The 23284-nt window shown below is 35.5% G+C and overlaps 4 protein-coding genes across 5 annotated transcripts; 2 read left to right on the top strand and 2 right to left on the bottom strand.

Annotated features, from left to right (window-relative positions):
- Positions 1 to 731: 731 nt before the first annotated feature.
- On the top strand, positions 732 to 5472 carry bokb (BCL2 family apoptosis regulator BOK b). The gene is made up of 4 exons (XM_077226363.1): positions 732 to 1170; positions 2226 to 2354; positions 3936 to 4099; positions 4793 to 5472. The coding sequence occupies exons 1-4, from the start codon at positions 939 to 941 to the stop codon at positions 4910 to 4912; spliced, it is 645 nt and encodes a 214-aa protein (XP_077082478.1). The 5' UTR covers positions 732 to 938; the 3' UTR covers positions 4913 to 5472.
- Positions 5473 to 6195: 723 nt separating this feature from the next.
- On the bottom strand, positions 6196 to 7874 carry thap4 (THAP domain containing 4). Its single transcript, XM_077227401.1, has 5 exons — positions 7728 to 7874; positions 7333 to 7486; positions 7147 to 7256; positions 6942 to 7045; positions 6196 to 6785 (listed from the first exon to the last, which is right to left on the bottom strand). The coding sequence occupies exons 1-5, from the start codon at positions 7750 to 7752 to the stop codon at positions 6669 to 6671; spliced, it is 510 nt and encodes a 169-aa protein (XP_077083516.1). The 5' UTR covers positions 7753 to 7874; the 3' UTR covers positions 6196 to 6668.
- A 3083-nt stretch (positions 7875 to 10957) lies between these two features.
- Positions 10958 to 18374, top strand: LOC143736006 (F-box only protein 15). 2 transcript variants are annotated; one of them, XM_077226481.1, is made up of 10 exons: positions 10958 to 11112; positions 11202 to 11309; positions 12253 to 12357; positions 12418 to 12651; positions 15385 to 15582; positions 15666 to 15792; positions 16778 to 16860; positions 16953 to 17086; positions 17591 to 17712; positions 17989 to 18374. In XM_077226481.1, the coding sequence occupies exons 1-10, from the start codon at positions 10994 to 10996 to the stop codon at positions 18238 to 18240; spliced, it is 1482 nt and encodes a 493-aa protein (XP_077082596.1). In that variant the 5' UTR covers positions 10958 to 10993; the 3' UTR covers positions 18241 to 18374. The 2 variants fall into 2 exon arrangements, with proteins under 2 accessions (XP_077082596.1, XP_077082604.1); XM_077226489.1 differs by lacking the exon at positions 11202 to 11309.
- A 476-nt stretch (positions 18375 to 18850) lies between these two features.
- agxtb (alanine--glyoxylate and serine--pyruvate aminotransferase b) lies at positions 18851 to 22923 on the bottom strand. Its single transcript, XM_077226516.1, has 11 exons — positions 22634 to 22923; positions 21700 to 21892; positions 21553 to 21617; positions 20992 to 21092; positions 20584 to 20654; positions 20388 to 20472; positions 20171 to 20269; positions 20004 to 20073; positions 19338 to 19433; positions 19117 to 19245; positions 18851 to 19029 (listed from the first exon to the last, which is right to left on the bottom strand). Exons 1-11 carry the CDS (start codon positions 22886 to 22888, stop codon positions 18922 to 18924), a joined length of 1272 nt encoding a protein of 423 aa, XP_077082631.1. The 5' UTR covers positions 22889 to 22923; the 3' UTR covers positions 18851 to 18921.
- Between the last annotated feature and the right edge of the window lie 361 nt (positions 22924 to 23284).

The raw sequence follows: 23284 nt of genomic DNA, 5'->3' as shown, positions 1-23284 counted from the left end.
GCGATGAATGAAAGTGACATCTCTGTAAACTTGACTTGCAATTGAACTCTCATACATTTTAAACTGTCTTCTGGGATTACCACTGTTACCATTATGTGAAATATGACCATCAGATAAAGATATGAACACCCACACTGAGGTCTATTCACGAGTCACAGGACTTTAAACTGTTGTGTTGGTTTGTAGTGAGAGGATTAGCTAGCTAAACATAGACAGATAATAACTTACACGGTCACCACTAGAGCAAAACATGAATGAACTTCCCACAGATCATTAGGGAAGAATTATTATATGAAATAAACATTTTACGGGAGGTATTCACGCCTGGGTCTGTTTGATAAACGTCTCCTCTTTTAATATGAGTGTGATTTACGAAATTAATATTAATGTTGCATGCTATTGTTGCATTCATTTGAGAAGTGACCTAGGATTTGAAGAGTTGATATTATTTGATATAGTTCCATGGACTAAAAGCATTGTGAGCCGTGCCAGGATGCCATTTATATTTGGACTAAGCCGTTCACTTGGTTGATTAGTGGTTACCTAAGCGTTCCAGGTAGAGAGAAAAATCGCTTCCAAGTGTCCGATCCAGGGCACAAGCGAACAGCAACCTCGGACAGAATGATGGAAATATGACTGAAAGTCCATTTCAACAGTGTAGGTTGTCGTGCGAAACATAGAAGATACATTGAAGATGAGAAATGATAAAATCGGTAAGCGGAGCGGAAGTTGGTCGATTGATCAATTTGTTAGCGAGGGAATTTAGTTTGGGCTGTCCTTTTATTTTTCCTGATTGGCCCTTGACGTTTCGGCGAACCTGTTTCATATTTAAGTTGTCCAAATTTTCGACGTAGAAATGCGCTTCGTATTGTTAGTGGAGTCTGTGGGGTGTTTGTGTAGGCTACCTGGCCAGTGAACACAGCTCGTGCCATACAAACATGCGGGACATGAAAGTGTTCGAGCGATCCACCGTGTCCGTGTTCGCCGCGGAGATGGTGTTTGATCGGACTCACACGGAAAAAGAGCTCGTCTATCAGTCCAAGGAACTTTGTAGAGACTTCATTCACTCCAGAATCATAAGGGAAGGATTCAGCTGGTCAAAAGTTGAGCCATATCTGCCCGAGCCACACGGTGCTCTTATAGATGTATCTGTGGTGCTTCTAAAACTGGGTAAGAGAACCAGAGTGAGTGTGAATTGATGCTCGTTAAAGGTGTGATGATGTTTATTATCTGACATAACATCAATATGTGAAAATCAAAAGTCTTTCTTTCTTTCTTTCTTTCTTTCTTTCTTTCTTTCTTTCTTTCTTTCTTTCTTTCTTTCTTTCTTTCTTTCTTTCTTTCTTTCTTTCTTTCTTTCTTTCTTTCTTTCTTTCTTTCTTTCTTTCTTTCTTTCTTTCTTTCTTTCTTTCTTTCTTTCTTTCTTTCTTTCTTTCTTTCTTTCTTTCTTTCTTTCTTTCTTTCTTTCTTTCTTTCTTTCTTTCTTTCTTTCTTTCTTTCTTTCTTTCTTTCTTTCTTTCTTTCTTTCTTTCTTTCTTTCTTTCTTTCTTTCTTTCTTTCTTTCTTTCTTTCTTTCTTTCTTTCTTTCTTTCTTTCTTTCTTTCTTTCTTTCTTTCTTTCTTTCTTTCTTTCTTTCTTTCTTTCTTTCTTTCTTTCTTTCTTTCGGCTAGTTTTCTTTATTGTTTATCTCTATTTTATTTGGGGTAGGGATTAATTTGTCTTTAAAGGGTAACTAAACACTAAAACAACTTTTTTTAGTTAATGATCTGTAAGAATGGAGCTTCATATATGCTGTTCATTGATTCCAGTAATTTTTTTGACATTTGGGTTTAACGTGTTTTAATTCTACAATATATGGTTTAAAAACGTCTGAGTGCTGCCCTCTTCAGGTTGAACGGTGGCTACTGCAGTTTGCGGTGGTTCGTGACGTAGCGGTTGCCGGTGACGTAGGCAGGTTCCATACAAAGAGATGCATCTCAGGTGCTCGCCCCCCTCCGCTGGCCTCTGCCCAATTTTCCAGCATTTTTCAAATATTGCCAGTGGGTGGAGTCAGGCTCTGACCAGGGGTTTAGTTACCCTTTAATGTTGTAATTTTATGTGATTTATAACAAGAGTGTATCAAGGCTGCACTTGGAAAAAATTATATGATCGATAAATTATGACAACACATGTCCCTCTCATTGTGTATATTTAGGACATTTTACATGTTTTGCTTTGTTTTACAGGTGATGAACTGGAGTGTATGCGCCCATATGTATATCGTAATATCGCAAAGCAGCTGAACATCAGTGTAGCAGTCGAGGCTGTGGTTTCAGATGCGTTTCTCTCTGTAGCAACAGAGATCCTAGCCATGGGTAAGTGAGCTTGAAGACAATATAACAGGTGTTTCATAGGCAGTGTTTGTGGACATGACCTCGCTGGCCCTGCATTAAAGTATTTTTGTTTTTTCAAATATTTTGTGCTTTTAAAGTCGGCATGAAATATTGTCCATCCAGAATTGTACCTAGTAACATGTCATTAGAAGAGATGTCGTTTAAAGTTGAAGGGAAAGTTATTTTGATGAAAGTTTTCGAGGGCATGTGAATAAAAAAGAAAAGAAAAAAGAAAGATGTCATGAGTAGGCTAAATCATTTATAATAAATAGTGCATTATAAACTATTTATTTTATTAAAAATAAATAGTTCCATTAAAAACTCTTTTGATTTCATGGTGACTTTAAAGTATTTTATTATTTATTTCATTATTATATTTTGTTATTATTATTAATACTATTATTATATTCTGTACATAAATGACAATTGAGGCTGTTTTGGGACCCCAAAAAACCCTGCAGTACTGCACATGAGCGCATCTTTACTATAAATGGATGGAATTTGGAGATTGTGGGATTCGTTCCAAATGTAAATGAAGCGATGTTAGCCTGAGCAGAGTTTGAGCTTTTAAAAAAACAATTCAGGACATCAATTTCATTATGTTTGTTTTTATTAAATTGCAGTAAAATTGTCTTTACTGCAGAGCGATTGACTTTAACATAATGGATTTCAGTAGTGTGTTTGAGAGGGCCATTTTGATCATCAGCATCTCTTGTGGTTTAATGACAAGTTCTTTAGTGGGGTTTTTTGGGAACATGGAAAAACCCCTAAAAAGGACATATCCACATTCTTCTCTTTGTACATATTTGGTCACATATTTTATCTTGGTTCTGCTTCTCCTTGATGTACATGGTGGTTGTGATTGAGCCCAAAACCATGGCAACATCATTCTACTCTGCCTGACAATCTTCTCACAACCTATCTTCTATAGTAAGGAATAGATCCGAGAGGAATTATCTTAAATGAATGCTGAAGATGAAGGAACATAAACAATTGGCATAGTCCCTGACTCTTGGCTCATCATTAGTGAAGCATGACAGTGTGTTAATGCTGAGACTTAATGGTTTTAACCTTCCTGTTACATCATCAGCACAGCAGAGCCTCTATGTAGTTGAATAGATTTTCAAGGAGACTATCTAAACTGTTAGATGCTGTCTTAGATCTGGCCCGGTTTTATACTTAAAATGTTTTTCATGGTGGAAAGCCTTTGTTGTAAGTTGTAGACTGTAACGGGAGGTTGCCATTTCTAAAATAACTATAACATTCTTTAAGGTAGTTTAACTATTTATTAATTTGAAGACACTTGATTTAAGGAGCATAAAGAAATATTAATATTTTGTGGAGAAAAAAATGGTTTCTTTTCGATACATTGACATTTAATTTTTAGATATGACAAATCTAGGATTTGCTGATTCTTTACTGAATTCTCATTATAAACTGTTTTTAATATTATTTAGGATTTTCATTTCTAAAACGCTAGTATGATTAATGCGAAAGCAAGAGAGAGTTTGAGGTGCTCAATAGCCCTCTACTTCTGCTCACAGAATTGCTTTTACTTTCAAGGGATCACATGGGGCAAAGTGGTGGCCATCTACGCTGTAGCTGCTGGGCTGGCGGTGGACTGTGTGCGACAGGGCCATCCAGTCATGGTGCACACCATTGTGGACAGTCTGGGAGAATTTGCACGTAGGAGCCTGGTCCCGTGGCTCAAAAAGAGAGGAGGATGGGTAAGTGTTCATTCTCTGTACTGCCTTCTGCATAAACCAAGATTGATCCTGATCTCTAGAGGCCATATGAGGAAATATTGCTACCCACCTGTAGCCATTCTCTTAAAAGTGCATCTAATTATTTTCTTTGTGCTACTGCGATTTCATACTTGCATTTCGGAGGTTAGCGTACTACGCTCTACTGTTCAAAATATTGGGGTCAGTAACCCTAATTAAAAAAATGTATTCAGTTATTCAGCAAGAATAATGTTACAAAAGATTTGTTTCAAATAAATGCTGTTAAATTCATCAACGTTTCCTGAAATAAATGTATCATGGTTTCCACAAAAATATTAAACAGCACAACAACTGTTTTCAACATTGATAATAATAAGAAAATGTTTCTTGAGCAGTAAATCAGCATATTAGAATGATTTCTGAAGGATTGTGTGACACTGAAGACTGGATTAATGATGCTGAAAATTCAGCTTTACCATCACAGAAATAAATTACATTTTAAAATGTAATGAAATAGAAAAGATATTTTATATTTTAATAATGTTACTGTTTTACTGTATTTTTGATCAAATAAATGCAGCCTTGATGAACATTAGAGAATTCTTTAAAACGATTTTACTGACCCTAAACTTTTGATTGATAGTGTATGTAATGGCGTGTCAAATGACAATGCTTTCTTTTCATCTTTCATTCCAGGGGGACATTTCAAAATGTGTGGTGAACATAGACTCTAGAGCTCATGCCCATTGGTTATCAACAGCTGTGTTAACATGGAGGGAATTCATAAAGACCATGTACATCTACCTGACGAAGTAGCCTTGTGCAGGAAGTCATCCTGTGGACTGAGAACTGAATCTTTCCATCCCAGAACTATTTGAATGGACCATTGCACTGTTTGTGAAGCCCTGGGGAGCAAACGGCCCCTCACAAAGGTTATAGCACTTTAGGTTTAGCACCAGGTTTAACTGCACCTTAATCATCTTTTACTTTTTATTATTTCTTTAAAATACTAAACATTGAGTGAAAGAAATACTATGAGCTGATATTGTGTAGAGGGGATGTTACTGCTATATTCATTGGTGGAGCTACATAATGTCTGTATGTCTTAGTTTAAAATGACCCTGACATAAGGTCAGTGGGTAAAGGAGCTCCTTTCGTGCTGAAGATGCATTGCATGGATTCATTCTGCTGAGATTTTATACTCAATAACTGTGGAATGAGTGAAACATTTTAAATGTTTGACAAAGTTCAGATATTTTTTATTTAAGATTATGTTTGGAGTGACACTTTGCACTTTCAGTTTATACAGTTTATGTGTTGTGTGTAACACTGTTGTCACCAGCTGTATACATCTTTAAATAAAGATTTTAATGTGGGCACTGAGAGAGAAATTCAAAGTTTTTACACAGAGTTGGTTCCAGCAGTCATGGAAAACCTGGAAATTATTTGGTGCTCAGGAACTAATAAAGTCACAAAATACAATTTTAATTTCATTTGATTGGTGTAATCGGATTGGATGATTTGTTTTTGAAAGAATTCTCTTATGCACACAAAGGCTGCAGTTATTTGATAAAAAATAGTTATATTATTATTCAAATATAAAATAAGTAATTTATTATTTTATTAAAATTTAAAAGGTAATTTATTCCTGTGATGGCAAAGCTGTATTTTCAGCATCATTACTCCAGTCTTCAGTGTCACATGATCCTTCAGAAATCATTCTAAAATGCTGATTTGCTGCTCAAGAAACATTTCATATTATCAATGATGAAAACAGTAGTGCATTTTAATATTTTTGAAACTGTGATAGTTTTTTTTTTCTTCAGGATTCTTTTCGTGAAAATAAAGTTCAACGGAACAGTATTTATTTGAGTTAGACATTTTGTGACGTTATAAATATCTTTACTGTCACTTTTAATTAAATAAATGCATCCCTGCTGAAGGATAGTATTACTTTCTTTCAAACATTTGAACGATACTACAGAGTGGATGTTTTTATTGACCTTAACATTGAGTGTAATTTCTATTCATTGAGAACTGATTTCTTTAAATTATTCTTCATTTGTTCATGATTAGTAGAAATGCCATAACAATTCATCAAAAGGTAAAGAGCTTTATTGAGTCTATAAGTGAATTAATACCATTAAATATATGAAAGAAGACGTTTAGTGTTAAGTTTTACTGGAGAGAAAATGTATGTGTTGTGACATATTTTGATTATTATTCACTTAATCTTACGGAAATAGACGTGAAAACGAACAACATTTTCTTCAGAGACAGACTTTGCCATGAGCTACCTCTAAAAAATTAAATTTGTAAAGAGATTTTTTATCTTCTTACTGTGGTTGCTTTACATTATACCCCTTTATTTATTGTAACAATATTTCCAAAGCTTTTTTTGTGGACAAGACAGGTCAGATAACATCTATTACTTTAAATAACATTCTTAGTCACAAATATATTGCCATCACCTGCAGGTTGCTATATATAAACCATCAATATTTTAGGTCGGATGAGTACATTACTTCCAAGTGCTTTTTATAAATACATCTTCCTCCCATGTGACAGATAGTTAATCAGTCCTGCGGTAAGTGATGTGCAAATGCTGCGTTAGAGGCTGTCCTTCCAGTGCCATAGAGACGGTCTGTTCCAGCCTTCCATCCGGCTTCAACTGGATGTGCCTGGAGATCTGATCCAAAATCAAAATTCTTAGTCGAACATTTGTTTTAATAAATAAACTAGTTCAGCACAATTCATGCCACCTTTTCTGTATAAAAATATTGCTACATTAGAGTTTATCATTTCATTGATCTAACAAGGCACAAGTCAGTTTGATTTATGAGACCTGTTGAACATGAGGCTGCTTGGCAAAAGATGTTCTAGCCAGGGCAGAACTGCGTAGAGTCAGCTGCTGTCCAGTGAGTTCCCCCTCCTCAATCTCCACAAGACCTTTAATAGGTATAAACAGATACAATAAAAAATAAAAAAATAAAAAAGATATGCCATAATATAATGACCCTATCTGATAAACATTTTTATTAGTCAAACACCTGAGTTCTGAGCAATGATGAAAGCCACCCTGTTGGTGCCCGGCTGAAACCTGATGAATCCACACTCCCTGTGAAGAGGCCTTTTGCTCTCAGCATGGAATGCATTGAACCTGAGGAAAAAGTTCACAACTTTCTGACTGTCTGCACTGCATTCTGAGTTGCAATCTGGTTTATTTGGTTACTTACATGAAATTGACCACGGGCTGTCCTACATGTGAGAAATGAAGAGTCTCTGTGTAACGAAAAGGTGCGATGGAGGGGAAGGAGCCCTCTCCTGGCTCATCAGACTGCCAGGTTCCTAGGAGCCAGTCCAGCGGCAGCACTGCAGGGTTCAGCTCCGCTGCGGAAACACAGGATGCGGGTTAAATATGATCGAAGAGCGCTTATCCATGATTTAAAATTATGTTCACGGACACGGTCATATTCTGATGCACCTGCAGTTTATTTAATGCTTGATTCATTTTAATGATAACAAATTTGACGTTTGATCTACAGACGACAGCTCGGAAATAATAAGCCATTAGAAATAAGACAAAAATCAGGTGTCTACTAACTTAAATGTAATCGTCATGTTTTCCTACCAGAGTGATTGAATGGGCATGACATTCCGCTTGAATAATTTCAAATAACTTTAACTGTATAATTGACACTAAATGTATTACTCGCTGCGGCTGCTGAACTACTATCTGTTTGCCATCACAGTGCGTATCTACTTCCTGATTAGACACTAAGAACTCTGGGAGATGTAGTTATTAGGCGTCCTGATAATGACGCAACGAAGACTGGAGAAAACATTTCCTCCACTACGCATTTCATATAGCTATCACAATAAAAATGAATGTATATTTACATATTAAATTGGTAATACAATTTGATACAGGCTCGTCTGCAAATAGCTGAAATTGTAAAAAAAGAAAAAAGAAAAAAAAAGATTAATGAATTTAATGAATGATTCATTCATTAATGAATGAAAAGACTTATTAAACCAGTAAATGGAGCTGTTAAGATAAAATGTAAAAATATACATAACGAGATTAAAAACATTTGATTTACTTTAATTTGTACTTTTAAAGTACAAAAATTTGTACTTGGCTTGCCTTGCCAAACTGTGAGAATCCAATATAACAGATTTAAAACCATTAACCCTCTCATTCATATGTCACTACAGTGGACAGCTATTCAAAAATCTTTTTCTTGCATTTGCATGGGTTTTGATGGCATAGTTGCACATCTACCTCTACAGTGGACCAGTGGGCCTACATTGCCACCAAGTGGCAAGCTGTTGTGTGTGGACAACCCCCTTCAAACCAAGATGGCCAATGGCCAGTCAGAAATGCCAAGTTGCTCCGGAATATCCACCCATTCTTTCTATCCTAGGAGACTCTTGCAGGTAAAAAAAAATAATAATAATGTTGTAGCAAGCAATATCTATAATGAATCATACCACAGTTACATTTTCCAAGTATTGATTTTAGATTGAGAGAATATTCTGATTAATCATCTGTAGTGGATCTCATGCAATAATGGCTATATTTCAGCTGCAAGGCATACTATTACTGTGACTGTTATTTTTGAAAATACTTAATCTGCAGTAAATTTTTTGACTGTAAATAAATATTATATTAGAATGTAATTTGCATTAACATAAAAAAGTAATGTGATTACATAATGTATGTGACTTGTAATGCATTACTTTACTCATTACATCAAACAAGTAATCTGATTACGTAATGCACATTACTTTTAATGCATTACTTTACTCGTAACATCAAAAAGTAATCTGATTACGTAATGCACGTTACTTGTAATGCATTAATTTAGGCTACTTGCTAAATCAAAAAGTAATCTGATTACGTAATGCATGTTACTTATAATGCATTACTTTACTCGTTAGATCAAAAAGTAATCTGATTATGTAATGCACGTGACTTATAATGCGTTACTTTACTCATAATATCAAAAAAAGTATTCTGATTGCGTAATGGATGTTACTTGCGTTACCCCCAACACTGCTCATTTCAGATGTTGAAAACACCTGATCGCTAGGTTTTCTCAGAGGAGAGCGATGTTAGAAATGTATTTATCTTGAACATGATCAGAATTATCAGCTAATAAGGGTAAATTGACATGCTCTGGTACACTGGAGGGAGCATCTGAGTTGGGTTTCCACAGTTGTACCTTGGCAGGCTGTAGAGATTTCTGATGGAATCACGACACGTCCTCATGTTGTGATATAAAATATATGCGAAGTTCAACTTGTATGAAGTTCAATTGTCTTTGCAATATTTCGCATTTATATTTTTTGTATATATTTTATTGTTTTCACATTATTTTTTCCTCCTGGGATCCAGGAATAGACTTTTGTCTAATCTTGTGGACATTTTATTTTATTGAATTTCTCTAACACCATACATGTCACATGTCACAATCGGGGTGTCCTGTAACAACTTCTCCTTGGTCTTTAAAAATTACTGTCATTAATTTAGTGATCACATGTAGCACTCATATGGAAATATGTTAATATGTTATAATTATAATTTAAATCGTACTACTTTTAAAATTGTATTTCATAAACCAACATCTCAGGAAAACGTTTTGGGGTTTCAAATCAAAATATGACTTTCTGTTACAGAACAGGGCATTGACTTCATACATGTCCACTGTGGACATCAGGACTTAAATCACGTTTATCAGGAATTTTGGAAGACACAACAAGTGAATAGGGAAATAAATTATCCATCAATATTCCTATGAAATATTAGATATTATTATTAAAATGTAGCCAATTAATACTCCAATTATTACACTTCTTTTTCATTTAATGTTGCTCCAAGAACACATTAATGTGCAAATTAGAAACAGTGTATAAATACATTGCATTGAATGGGAATATTACTTTATGGCCATTTTACCCACATATTGCATAAAGTAAAATGGTGTATCAATTCATTCCGTTATATCTTTCATTACATCCATTGCTGGTCAGAATTATTTCCCCCCCTTGGTAAATATGATCAAAGATGGCCGTAAAAAATAATTTTGATTTAAAAAATTAGCAAAAATCTAACCTTTCATTGAAGTAAAATAATTGAAAGTGGGGGGGAAATCACATTATGAAAATTTTTTTTTTCTCCAAAACAACTTGGAAACAATTATTTGCCCCCTTTTATTAAATACTATTGCAACCTTTTTTTTTTCTCCAAGATAACAGCTCTGAGTCTTCTCCTATAATGCCTGATGAGTTTGGAGAACACCTGGCAAGAGACCAGAGACCATTCCTCCATACAGAATCTCTCCAGATCAGGTCCATGTTGGCGCTTCTTCTCTTCAGTTCAAAGAAAACAACTGAGTCCTGGTGTCCACTACAGAGGACATAGCATAACATTAATAAATTCTGGGTCTCAGGAGGATATATAATTTTATTGATTGGTTTGTTAAATACAGACAATATTTCTGTGTTATTACTGTGTTTAATACAGTATATCTTGAGTTTAAACCATAAACGCATGCTGTCCACTCAAGTGGACATCTGAAAATCTCTTTGAAAAATGTGTGAAAAACAACAACATTTCAAATCATTTTCATGCCATAAGAGCAATTAAAACAGGGAAAAATCTCGAGCTTAACATAATCATGCACGAAAGGGTTAAACTGATTTTAATTTGATCTTAAATTTTATATTTAATATCTTAACTTTAACTTAAATTTAAAATCATCAGTTACATTTTAACTGAAAATAAAACATTGTCTGCGGTATCTCTTCAATATATTATATTGCCCTCTAGTGTGTTAAATTATCAGTTCGGTTATCAGTAATGTGAGTGAGTTCAAACGCTTCGAAGTCATCATGGCTACTGGTATTGCTGATTTTCTCCGACGTTTAAGACAAGGCCACGTGAAAGATGAAGAAACTACACTCGGAGATGCTCAAGGAAGGGAACCTGTGCGTGCTGAAGGTGCCATAAGGTAGACAGCTATGTTATTTACAAAAAAATGTTTTGGGCTACTCATTCGCTAATGGCATAAACTGAATGCTTATTTTCCATTTGGCATAGGCGGAGAGATCGTAACACATCCTCGACGTATTTGCACCCTGAGCCGTGTAAAACTTTGTCTGTGTTTGAACAGTGCGGTATGGGCAGCCGTGGAAATTACTTCGAGAGGCAAGTTAATCAATATTTTATACAAATTCCCCCGGTTTCACAGACAACCCAGTCCCAGATTAAAATGCGTGTTTGAGCTTTTTTTTTCTTTTCTTTTTTTTTTAAAGGGGACCCTTTGCCCTTATGCCCCTTTTAACAAGAATATGTAAATAAGTCTCAGGTGACCCCAGACCCTCTGGTCTGTCATTTTTGAGTGCAAGGAATAACATGCTGTTTTCATATCTTAAAATGCAAATGAGTTGCAACTCCCCACCTCTTTCCAGAAGAGGGCGGAGCCTATACAGCTCGTGCCTCTGATACTCTGTCAAAAACTATCAAAACATCTGTTTGGTTTTTATTATCATCTCTATCCCGGTCGTTCACATGACATTGCAGTTTTCATTATCATGAAATTGAATTATCTGCATGCGTTTTAAAGCCATATCAGTCTAAACTTCTTTATTTATGGTTTTCTGAGCGCAAACATACGAAGCACAAGGATGTCAGGCAGCGCATCCCGTGAGTATTAAACTAGTTCTCTTTCACGTGTTATTGCACTTAATTTGTCAAATACACACAAGGTTATGTCAAAAACACACAAAGTTCACATAAACATATGATGACAAAATATGTATGTGAATGTAAACAGCAAGTAAAGAAATTGCAAGTGTAGCCTATATTAGATCTGTGTATGTTCAAACACCATGTAAAAGTGAATTTTGCATAATAGGTCCCCTTTAACTGAAAGTAACTTGCACTGACATATCTTAAAATTTGTCACTGACATTGTTTCTTGTGCACATTTATAAAAACTACTCAAATGTCCTAATTAAACTAAGGCCAAATCCTGGCTTAATCTAAGCCTTGTCTGTGAAACCAGGCCTATAAGTTTAAGATGTATTTTATTGCATTCCATTGTAGTCTTTCATCATACAAAAAGCTGCACTATTCCTTGTCTGTCCAGGTTGCCTTCTGAGATAATCCTGAAGATTTGTTCTTTTCTGGATGCCTCCTCTCTGTTCAATTTCAGCTTTGTCAACAAGCGGTTTCATGATCTGGCTAACAGCAAGTGAGTTCATGATATAAAGAATTTGAATAAGGAATAAGATGTATTAACATAGATGTCCAGTGCTCTGTGGTCTGTGTTGTATGCTTCTCAGTTTAAGAAGAAAAAGTGGAGACCCAGAGGAAGCGTGATGACAGAAGCCGTGAGCAGCACAAGTGTGGAAGAGAAACCTGCGGGATACTGGAAGAAGCTGCTACTCAAGGAGATGGCTGGTTACAAGGACACCATGTGGAAAACAGAGCTAAGACACATGAACCCGCACACTGGCATGCCAGCTCTAACAGAGCAGGTTCTCAGGTAGGAAATTAGTAGTCACTGCTTTTCTTTGAACAGGGCAGAAAAATAAATCTTTTGGGACCACAAATGCATGTTTCATTACCTGAATAACATATACAGGTGCTGGTCATATAATTAGAATATCATCAAAAAGTTGATTTATTTCAGTAATTCCATTCAAAAAGTGAAATTTGGATATTATATTCATTCATTACACACAAACTGATATATTTCAAGTGTTCATTCCTTTTCATTTTGATGATTATAGCCGACAACTAATGATAATCCCAAAATCAGTATCTCAGAAAATTAGAATATTGTGAAAAGGTTCAATATTGAAGACACCTGGTGCCACACTCTAATCAGCTAATTAACTCAAAACACCTGCAAAGGCCTTTAAATGGTCTCTCAGTCTAGTTCTGTAGGCTACACAATCATGGGGAAGACTGCTGACTTGACAGCTGTCCAAAAGACGACCATTGACAACATGCACAAGGAGGGCAAGACACAAAAGGTCATTGCTAAACAGGCTGGCTGTTCACAGAGCTCTGTGTCCAAGCACATTGGATGCTTGTGTCCAAGCTCTGGGTGCAAAGCACAGGAAAAGATGTGGTAGAAAAAAGTGTACAAACAATAGGGATAACCGCACCCTGGAGAGGATTGTGAAACAAAACCCATTCAAAATGTGGGAGATTTTCACAAAGAGTGGACTGCAGCTGGAGTCAGTGCTTCAAGAACCACCACGCACAGACGTATGCAAGACATGGGTTTCAGCTGTCGCATTCCTTGTGTCAAGCCACTCTTGAACAAGACACAGCGTCAGAAGCGTCTCGCCTGTGCTAAAGACAAAAGGACTGGACTGCTGCTGAGTGGTCCAAAGTTATGTTCTCTGATGAAAGTAAATTTTGCATTTCATTTGGAAATCAAGGACCCAGAGTATGGATGAAATGAGGAGAGGCACAGAATCCACATTGCTTGAAGTCCAGTGTAAAGTTTCCACAGTCAGTGATGGTTTGGGGTGCCATGTGATGTGCTGGTGTCGGTCCACTGTGTTTTCTGAGGTCCTAGGTCAACGCAGCCGTCTACTAGGAAGTTTCAGAGCACGTCATGCTTCCTGCTGCTGACCAACTTAATGGATATGCAGATTTCATTATCCAACAGGACTTGGCACCTGCACACAGTGCCAAATCTACTAGTATCTGGTTTAAGGACAATGGTATCCCTGTTCTTAATTAGCCAGCAAACTCGCCTGACCTTAACCCTATAGAAAATCTATGGGGTATTGTGAAGAGGAAGATGTGATACGCCAGACCCAACAATGCAGAAGAGCTGAAGGCCACTATCAGAGCAACCTGGGCTCTCATAACACCTGAGCAGTGCCACAGACTGATCGACTCCATGCTACGCCGCATTGCTGCAGCAAAAGGAGCCCCAACTAAGTATTGAGTGCTGTATATGCTCATACTTTTTTAAGTAATAAAAGGTCTTGAGTAATATTCGAATTTTTGGAGATACTGAATTTGGGATTTTCATTAGTTGTCAGTTTTAATCATCACAATTAAATGAAATGAACATTTGAAATATATCAGTCTGTGTGTAATGAATGAATATAATATCCAAGTTTCACTTTTTGAATGGAGTTACTGAAATCAACTTTTTGATGATATTCTAATTATATGACCAGCACCTGTATTTAATATTACCCAGAACTAAAGCAGACCCCAAAAGTAACTGAGCACTTTAGCCACACCTAAACTGTATGAATCCCTCAAAATATCAAACCAAGTGGGAAAAAATAGCACAAACACACATTAAGCAAAGCATTTATGAAACGACAAATTGTTATTCAAAATTTAGTAGAGATTGAGTAATATAATTTTTTCCAATCTGTACTGATGTTTTAAAAAAAAATGTGTTTAATGTTTGTGTGTCCAATAACATATATAAAAATTATGCATAATATTGGTATTTGTTCTAATATGATTTATTACAATAATAAATCAATAAGCATTGCTTCACTATGAAAACATAAAATGTATTAATAAATATTTTAAATATTATTTTAAATAATATTTGTATTCTGTAGTGGCCAAAAGTGAAGTTATTTACATAATCACGCTTTATTTAATTTACATTTTTTTTTTAAATAAAATGATTTTGTATTCATATTGCATAGTTGTCTTGGAGTCACTTGTTTTATTTGTGATAATGCAATAAATCATACCAAATTGTGCGGACATTATTTTTGGCCAGACTGTCATACAAAGAAATTATGAACACATGCAAAAACAAGAGAGAACCAATGAAATATTAAGAACTGATTATGTTGTAGTCAGTGTATGCTTTTTTCTGTCAGCTTTTTTAATTTTACTTTTGTATAGTAAAATAAAACTTGTAGCTGTAGTTTGGTGCTTTTTTGCCTTTGTCTAAATGGTCAGACATTTACTTTCATTGTTTCTCTTCATTTATTTCCTTTGTTTTGGAATGCCTCATATAACATAGCAAGGCATATATTATTTTAAAATATATGTCTAGCTATGCTATATTGCTCTTGCTATGATATGAGAGACAAATAAAAGTAAATGCATTTTTAAACCTAAATAAAGTAAATCTATTGAAGTAGAAAAGGGTGAATAAAAAAGTATTGGTTAAAACGATTTTTAGTCTATCTATAAAGTTTAGAGCATCTGTCACGTAAGTGGAACGTCCATAGTAAAAACGAGGAACTAGATCTTTGGTTACTTTGTTTTACAGGAGATTACACATTCAGTGGGAGATCACACTCATAAATAAGCATGGGCGTGAAAGTGTCTATGACCAGACGCACACTTTCTTTGAAGATTCATCGGTTACGGTGTACTGGAACCGTGGTGTCTGGCCGTCCATGAGCAGTCTTAATGGCCTGCAGCTTCATGGAATAATGTGTCCAGCTCTACCAGCTTCAGGAGACAAGTAAGGAACAGAGCTGACAAATCTGAAGCATGCATACGAACATACATTCATAGCCTCATCTGACTAATGCCTCTTATATGTAGGCCAAGGTGGCGCTCTCTGATTCACAAGACAAGTATAAATAAAAGTGTACACTGGTCATTCCTTGGTGCTGACAAGCTTGTGAAGTTACTGCGCTTTAATAATGGGATCATTGTTGGAGTCTGGCGGGTATGTTGATATATTTAGCAAAGTTCCGATAATTTCAATATATTAGGGATGCACAATCAGTACAGTATTTCTGTACCATATATATATATATATATATATATATATATATATATATATTGATTGGTTAAAATTGGATATTTATTTGTGCATTTCCCATTTTACATTTAGATGCCATCATCTAAGCTCACTTAACGGGTAATTATTAAAATACTGATAATAGAGCTGCACAATCAATCGTTAAAAGAGTTGTGATCTTGATTCAAACACCCACGCGATCTTATTCCTAAATGACTACAATTCAGCTATGTCTATTAAACCGTTGACAAGTACGATCACAGTGGAACATGAATATGTGTTTTGGTGCTGCCGCTGACCCAGAGAAAACAGTTGTCATGTTTAGGTATGAAACGGCTTCACAAACAAATTTTCAACCACAGAGTATCATTATTTGCGTGTAACAATAATTCAAATTATCACTGAAGTACTGGGACAAAAGTTTATAGTTCGAATAGAAACACTGTTGTCTACAGTCGTGATCAAAATAGAGTAAATCAGTTTTTGAAAGTACTTTGATGCTTCAAATAAAGATTGTATTAATTATGCAAGATTAAGATTCTCTATTTTAAACTGTGCAGCTTTAACTTATTTAATAACACTGTTAAATATAATCCATAGCAAATCTAAAAATGTATGTCCATTATTCACATTGCACCTTCTTATGTTGTGATGCCTATATTTACTTGCAGCATTAAAACTAAAATCAGTCATTTAGACAAAACAGTGTAGTGTATTTGAATATCAGCCATTATCACACATAACATGAAAATAATTATCTATTGGCTGATTTGTGCATCCCTAATATAAATGACACAATTTGTTTTAGAAAATAAACGTTATATTTTTATTGCAAACATTATTTAACTTCATGTCTATATGGAAGTGTTATCTGTGTTGTTTTTATTTTGTTTATTGGTGGTATTTATAGGGCAGTTGGAAAATTGCCTTTGTCATGGTCAACCTTCACTTCCACAAACTGATTGAAAGAAGTCTCCTTGGGTCAACATTTTGGTACTGAATTTTTAATGGGTTATTTAGTATGCTGCTGAAGTTGATAATGTATAGTCCTTTAACATGTGAAGTTTCTTGGTTCACATCAATAGTCCCTACATCCCCACGGTGGACACTGCTCTGGACTCTGACCGTGGACGACATGGATACACCCTGCACATTGTGCTTCACAATCCACTTCAGCGAATCATGTGTCAGCGCTTTTCCCCACTCTACATCAGCAGAGGTAAATATATAATTAGTTTTTGTAATAAAATTAATACAATTTCAAAAAGTGTGCTAAAACTGAAAACTAAACTAACATATTTTGATCAACATTTTGATATTTAAATAAAATGATATAATTGTACTGTTTTAGTACCATTCATAATAAATAAATAATCATCATGTTTCACCACTAAAACATAAAATGTATCATTAAATATTATTTTCAATAATATTTTTAGATATTTCGAAATATTTTTAAGTTCACGCCATTTTATGGTCACGCATTTAATTTCATTGTTTCCTTTCATTTATTTCTTTTGTTTTGGAGTGTCTCATTTAGCCGTAGCACGGCGTATATTGGCGAAAACCCATTTTTACTTTATTTTTTAGTAGTCTGATGTGCTAGAACTCGAAACTTCACTAAACAAATTTATTTTTAACAAATTATGATCAAGATTTTGATATTTAAATAAGATGATATGAATAATAGGAGTGTTTGCACATTTGTTCTTGTGCTTTACAGTGCCGTTTCAAGGGGACTATGTGCAGTTGATCGCTGTTGATTTGGCTGATGTGCCTCAGCACAAGCCTGTGGCAAAGATCAGTGTCCCATGGCAAGCAGAGGGATTGCAGGGAGATGTTGAGGTACCTATGATTGATTCCTAATTCTTCCACTCAAGACTGTATTTCTCCCTGGAACTGACTAGTTAGTGCTGGCATGCTATTCTTCGGATATTGTCTATAAAGAGATGAGTTGGTATCATGCTGTGTGTGAATGGGGCAAAATGCTAAGGACTTATTGTATGCATTGTAATAGACAAGTGTGCACTGTTTATTATTATGTATTTTGTTTAGATATGCATATCTTAAACATTCCTCGTTTATCGAAAAGTATTAATGTTACTTGCTCCACCCGTCTAGCGTTGCTGTATGATGACTTTGACGGTTCTGGATGAGGCTCAGCGTCCCTTCTGGTGTGTGAGTTCTCCTGTTAAGATGTCCAATAAGCTCAAAGCTGTGGACTTGGAATACGCAGGTGAGCAGTTCGCCATCGTGCACGAGGATTTGGAGGGAAAGGTCAAAATGACCTTTGTGTGGATGGAAGATCTTCAGCAGTGCTTTTTGGTGCAGTTAATTACTGCATTCCCAGCAGCAAAAGTGAAAAGGCGCTAGGGGGAGAATCTTAAAAATGTTGCAATATCTGGTTGGTTTCCATTTAGAAAAGTTGGAATGATTCTGCCAGTGATTTGAGTTGTAAATATCCAAAGATGATTTTGGAATATTTTTATTTTCCTCAAGCTTATTTCTCGTTTCTTGTTCATGAAAATGTTGCCTCTTTGTCAGTTTGTTAATGTGTATGTCTGACATTTTTAGTTGTTGTTAAGTTTCAGGGACTGTTGTTTAGTCTGGAAATGCCAGAGCGCTGTTTTTATTTTTAGCAGAAGTTTAAATTTGTTAAAAGTTGTTCATTTTTGGCATCCAATTTTTCATAGTTTCATGAAGTAGAGTAAATTCAGTTAAGACAATCAATAACACAATGGTGTAAACATTATGTTTACTGTGTAACTAAACTCAAATGTTGAATTTGTATGAATGATTTATTTCTCAGTAATGTTTTTATGAAGGTCATTCAAGTGCTGGAGTGATGCTTTCCGAAACGTTAAAAGGACATTGAAAAACAGCTTGTTATATATATATATATATATATATATATATATATGGAGGCACAATTTAGAATCAACTAAAATTCTTCTCCATTATACCAGCTGTTATAAAAACATCATATATAATAGCTCTTCTTTTACAAGCATCACCATAAGAAATTGCAAAAATTAACAGGTAAAAAGGTTGCCTTTAGGCGTTGGTTTTTCGACACTGCTTTAAAGCGTCTTCCAGAGCTGCAAGAGCCATCGCAGCATTGGCCTTGTTGCAGTTGTATCCCATGAGTCCAATCCGCATTACCTAGAAATCAGTTCAGCGGGTAATTATTCAGTATGTAGTTGAATGTGTTGTCGTGCACTTATGTCTTGTTGACTACCTTTTACTCACCATGCCAACAGAGGGCCCTAGACCTCCTGTAAACTCTATTTGGTGATGCTTTAGGATGTAAGCCAGCAATTCCTTCCAGTTATATCCCTCAGGGATGGCAATGGTGGTTACAGAGGGTAATCTCAAATCCTTTGGAAATGGGAATATCGTTTAACTGCTTTCTTTTTTAGGGTATATTATTATTCTCAGAATTAGTAAGTGAATTCAACAACAAAAGTTACCCTGTCCTTTATGAACAGCTTCAAGCCCAGGTCTTCCAAGCCTTTCCAAAGATACTCTGCAACTTCACTATGATGCCTCCACGAGTTCTCAAGACCCTTGAGCAGGAATTTAAGAATTATTAACCCCATGACATTACATACTACTCATTAAAGATCCTTTAAATGTATTAATATATAAACCCTACTGTTCAAAAGTTTACTGTCAGTAAGATTTTTTTTTTCATGATCAAGGACATGTTAAACTGATCAAAAGTGACAGTAAAGACATTTATAATATTACAAAAGATTTCTGTTTCTATTTATCAAATAATCCTGATAAGGACTGATAATAAATGTTTCTTGAGCAGAAAATCAGCATATTAGAATGATTTCTCAACGGGATCTTGTGACACCAAAGACTGGAGTAATGATGCTGAAAATTATTTTAATTTGTAATAATATGTAATAGTATTTGTTTTTACAGTAAAATTGATCAAATAAATGTAGCCTTGGTGAGCATTAAAAAAAGGAGGAAATCTTACTGACCCAAACATTTGAATGGCAGTGCATGTAATATCATAAATCTAAGCACCCAGCCTGTTATAGTTTAAACAAAAACACATAGTTAAGAAAACATTTTTGAATGAATTATTATGTCCAGCTAGGTGTTATATATCTAGCCCCTACCGTTTCAGCAAGGATGGCTAGACTTTCCCTCAGGGCAAAGAACCCAGACACAGGTCCTGTGTGATGATATCTGAAACATAGTTCAGTTAGTTTTACGCAATCCTTCACTCGGTCCACTATTGAGTCTTGCAAGAGAAACCATTTACATTTGTGTTTACCATACTTACATTCTGTCTGCCTTGCCATCATTCCCCCAGTAATTGGATAAGTAGGTCATATCAAGGAGGTAGGATACTGGCTTTGTTTTCCTGTTGAACATCTTGTGGCTATATCACATTTGAAGGGAAATAAATAACATTAGTTGATTCCACTAATTGTTAGAACGATTCTATGTTTGCAAAAACATACTCGGGTGTGTATATATATTCACAAGTCTCTCCTCACCATGCTCTTTCGCTAAATGAAATTGGTGCTGTGCCAGGTGGAGCATTCAAGGCTTTTTGGGATCCAGTATACAGAATATCAATATCTACAAAGAAAAAGAGGATTCATTATGTAGGACACAAATGGTTGAATTTAATCCACAGGCTTTTACATAGAGATTTAGAATATGCACATGATCAAATGGTCTTTCACTCACTTTGTTGGTCCATTAAGAGTGGTGTAGCTCCCAATGATGCCACTGAATCCACTAAGAGCAAACAGTTGTATCTGTATAAACAAAACCACGCAAGAGCACATCAGTGGACGATACAGATATTTAACTTTACAATTCTTAGAAAATAAAAAAACAACTTAATTGTTTTTAATTAACCTTTTATTTTCCCTTTACATTATTTGAACATTCCTCTGACCTCATTTAAACCCAGTAGCCAGATGTTTGTTTGTTGTTTTACACTCCTGACAGTTGATTTGTGAATCTCTACAGTGTAGCCTACACCAATCATAAAATCTTCAGAACAGACCTCAAACAGAAGCATTAACGTTTTTAGAAAAATAGTAAAATAGAAGTCAGACATTAAGCTAAATGATTGTTGAATATTCTTACTTGTGACAGATTTCACCAACGCCGTCCATTGGGTGCGCCAGACCAGCTGATGACTCTCCATGTGTGAGAAAGAAGAGAACAGGCTTATGTTTAGCCAGAGCCTGTTGAATGACAAATGTTGGTTACTGAGCAGTCGATTTGCTTTGCTAGTCATATAACATACAGTGGCCATAATAGAAACATTATGCAATGGAAACTTGTCTTAAAGTGCCCCTATTAAGCTATTTTAAAGTTTTCTAATGTTGTTTTGGAGTCCCATACGACAGGTGCGGTGTTTGAGGTTCAAGTTTTCCCTGGTGTCTGCACGTGCAATAAGTTGGTGGACAACATGCTAATGTTTCGTCTTGACGTCACAAATAAACGCCTCATGACTCGTTTGAAAAACATTTCATTTCATTGACTTAGAGTCGACTCTTACTTCTGAAAGACAATAATATTATATACGTGCACTTTCAGATTTAAAACTTTGTATGTTTTCATTCACTTACATGAAAGGTCATTTTCAAAAATCCATAATAGGGGCACTTTAACATAATTTATGTGTGAAGTAAACATTTTAACCTGTTCAATTTCTGAATTTGTAAAATGTCCTCCAGGTGGTTTTACCAAGGTGTGAACCTTTGCACCTATGGAAAGAAAGATTAAAGTGTGCTCTCATCAACCGATAAAGAACCAAACAATGGGATGACGTTATTATTAGATTCCTACCCATCCGCTCAGCGATTTCTGCAACTCGTTCTCCCCAGATTCCATTGATGGCAACGAGAACACTTTCTCCAGGCTCCACAGTGTTGAACACTGCACATTCCATCGCTGTGTGGCCAGAGCCACTCATGGCCAGAGTCATGTTGTTACTGGTCTGAAAAGCATACTGGATTCCTTTCTTGATATCATTCATAATCTATGACAAAATGTGTGCATTGACTGTTAGAATCTTCAAAACAATAGTTTCAATAGTCAATAGTTTCCACAAAGGCAGCTCAGATCTATCAATCAATGATTAAAAATATATTAAAATGACTTGATTATTTAGATTTTTTTGTTTTGTTTTGAAAAATCCAAACAAAAGTAAAACATATAGGTGGTGAAGCAATCCAGAAGTTTTTTTTACAGGCTGACACTCTTAAAGAAATGTTGGCACAAGTAGTTTGGCATGTTTTTTTATTTTTTTTTTATTATTTCTTAAATGCTTCATTGCTTTTTTGTTTTAAAGTATTATATAATTTATATAATAAAGCATTTGAAATATTTTGTGTATAAAATATAATTTAATATTTCAACTTTATTAGGCATCAAACAATGTTTTATAAAAGGACGTTTTGAATATGAATTTTTGAAGATATTTTTTTTTACCTTGAATCATATGTTTTAAATACTTTTTATTTAAAAATAGCAATATTTTGAAAATTATGCTTAAGTTGTTTTTATAGTCATGAAATCATTTTAAACATACATTATTCGTTTTAGGCTAAATGGTATTAACGATTTTTTTAAAATGTATGAAACCAACATGTTTACAAAAATTACATTTCTAAGAACTTTGAATGTGCGTTTTAAAACCTAGACTTTCTTATTTGCCATCGACCCATATCAAAGTTATAAATTGCGTTGGTGCGAAAACACACCGTAAAATTTAGGCTACCTCAAACATTTCCGAGTGCATATGACCTATTATAGGTCTCCCCCCTGCCGCTAAAACACGAGGTGGTACGTTGGAGGGTCCTGGTCCAAACAGGTACCGGAATGGAGCCTCGAGCGGCCGGAGCATGCACGCCGGTGGAGGAATGGTCACGGAGGACATCCCGCGGTGGACGCTGTGTTTGGTGGACCGCGCGTATTCCAAAGGCACCTTCTTCGCCAAACGCGCGCATCTGGATAGGACAGTCCTTGGCATCATGCTTCTTCTCTCTGCAGTTCGTTAAAAGGACAAAACTTTGCGTTCGTCTATTTTAAACAAACGGGTCTCTGACCCCTGGAACACAGAGCAACATGCGTCATGTTTTTGCCACAAAATCCCCCCGCCCTTCATCTTCCAAACAAGGTATAACGGTTCAGAGGTAGATAAGAGGGATGTTCTGAACAGCATAACAAAATAGAACAGGGTGGTAGTAGCACAATGATCGAAAAGATGTCCTGTATTATTAAATAAGGCTGTGTGTGGTTTTTTTTTTTTTCGTCCCTTGATTCGATATTTTAACCGTTAGTTTCCTGAAACCTCACAAAAATACGTAAACAGAGCACAGGTGTTTATCTGAACTTTTTCACAAAGTTAAACTGCCCTGTACTGAGAGAT

This window comes from Siphateles boraxobius, unplaced genomic scaffold (assembly GCF_051911475.1).
Source record: "Siphateles boraxobius isolate OS27281-9 unplaced genomic scaffold, OSU_SipBor_1 1, whole genome shotgun sequence".
NCBI lineage: Eukaryota > Metazoa > Chordata > Actinopteri > Cypriniformes > Leuciscidae > Siphateles > Siphateles boraxobius.
The sequence above is the reverse complement of the archived record's forward strand: the minus strand, read 5'-3'. Positions and strand labels throughout refer to the sequence as shown.

Excerpts from the sequence above, each read along its gene's own strand:
- bokb (XM_077226363.1), top strand. The coding sequence starts at position 939 with ATGCGGGACATGAAAGTGTTCGAGCGATCCACCGTGTCCGTGTTCGCC. Across the intron at positions 1,171-2,225 it reads TGTGGTGCTTCTAAAACTGG|GTGATGAACTGGAGTGTATG; the intron begins GTAAGAGAACCA and ends TTTGTTTTACAG. Across the intron at positions 4,100-4,792 it reads TCAAAAAGAGAGGAGGATGG|GGGGACATTTCAAAATGTGT; the intron begins GTAAGTGTTCAT and ends CTTTCATTCCAG.
- thap4 (XM_077227401.1), bottom strand. The coding sequence starts at position 7,752 with ATGTCATGCCCATTCAATCACTCTG. Across the intron at positions 7,487-7,727 it reads ATGCCCATTCAATCACTCTG|CGGAGCTGAACCCTGCAGTG; the intron begins GTAGGAAAACAT and ends GTGTTTCCGCAG. Across the intron at positions 7,046-7,146 it reads CATCATTGCTCAGAACTCAG|GTCTTGTGGAGATTGAGGAG; the intron begins GTGTTTGACTAA and ends TACCTATTAAAG.
- LOC143736006 (XM_077226481.1), top strand. The coding sequence starts at position 10,994 with ATGGCTACTGGTATTGCTGATTTTCTCCGACGTTTAAGACAAGGCCAC. Across the intron at positions 15,583-15,665 it reads CTACCAGCTTCAGGAGACAA|GCCAAGGTGGCGCTCTCTGA; the intron begins GTAAGGAACAGA and ends TCTTATATGTAG. Across the intron at positions 16,861-16,952 it reads CTCCTTGGGTCAACATTTTG|TCCCTACATCCCCACGGTGG; the intron begins GTACTGAATTTT and ends TCACATCAATAG.
- agxtb (XM_077226516.1), bottom strand. The coding sequence starts at position 22,888 with ATGATGCCAAGGACTGTCCTATCCAGATGCGCGCGTTTGGCGAAGAAG. Across the intron at positions 21,893-22,633 it reads TGCACTCGGAAATGTTTGAG|ATTATGAATGATATCAAGAA; the intron begins GTAGCCTAAATT and ends ATTTTGTCATAG. Across the intron at positions 20,473-20,583 it reads ACTCTTAATGGACCAACAAA|ATATTGATATTCTGTATACT; the intron begins GTGAGTGAAAGA and ends TTTTCTTTGTAG.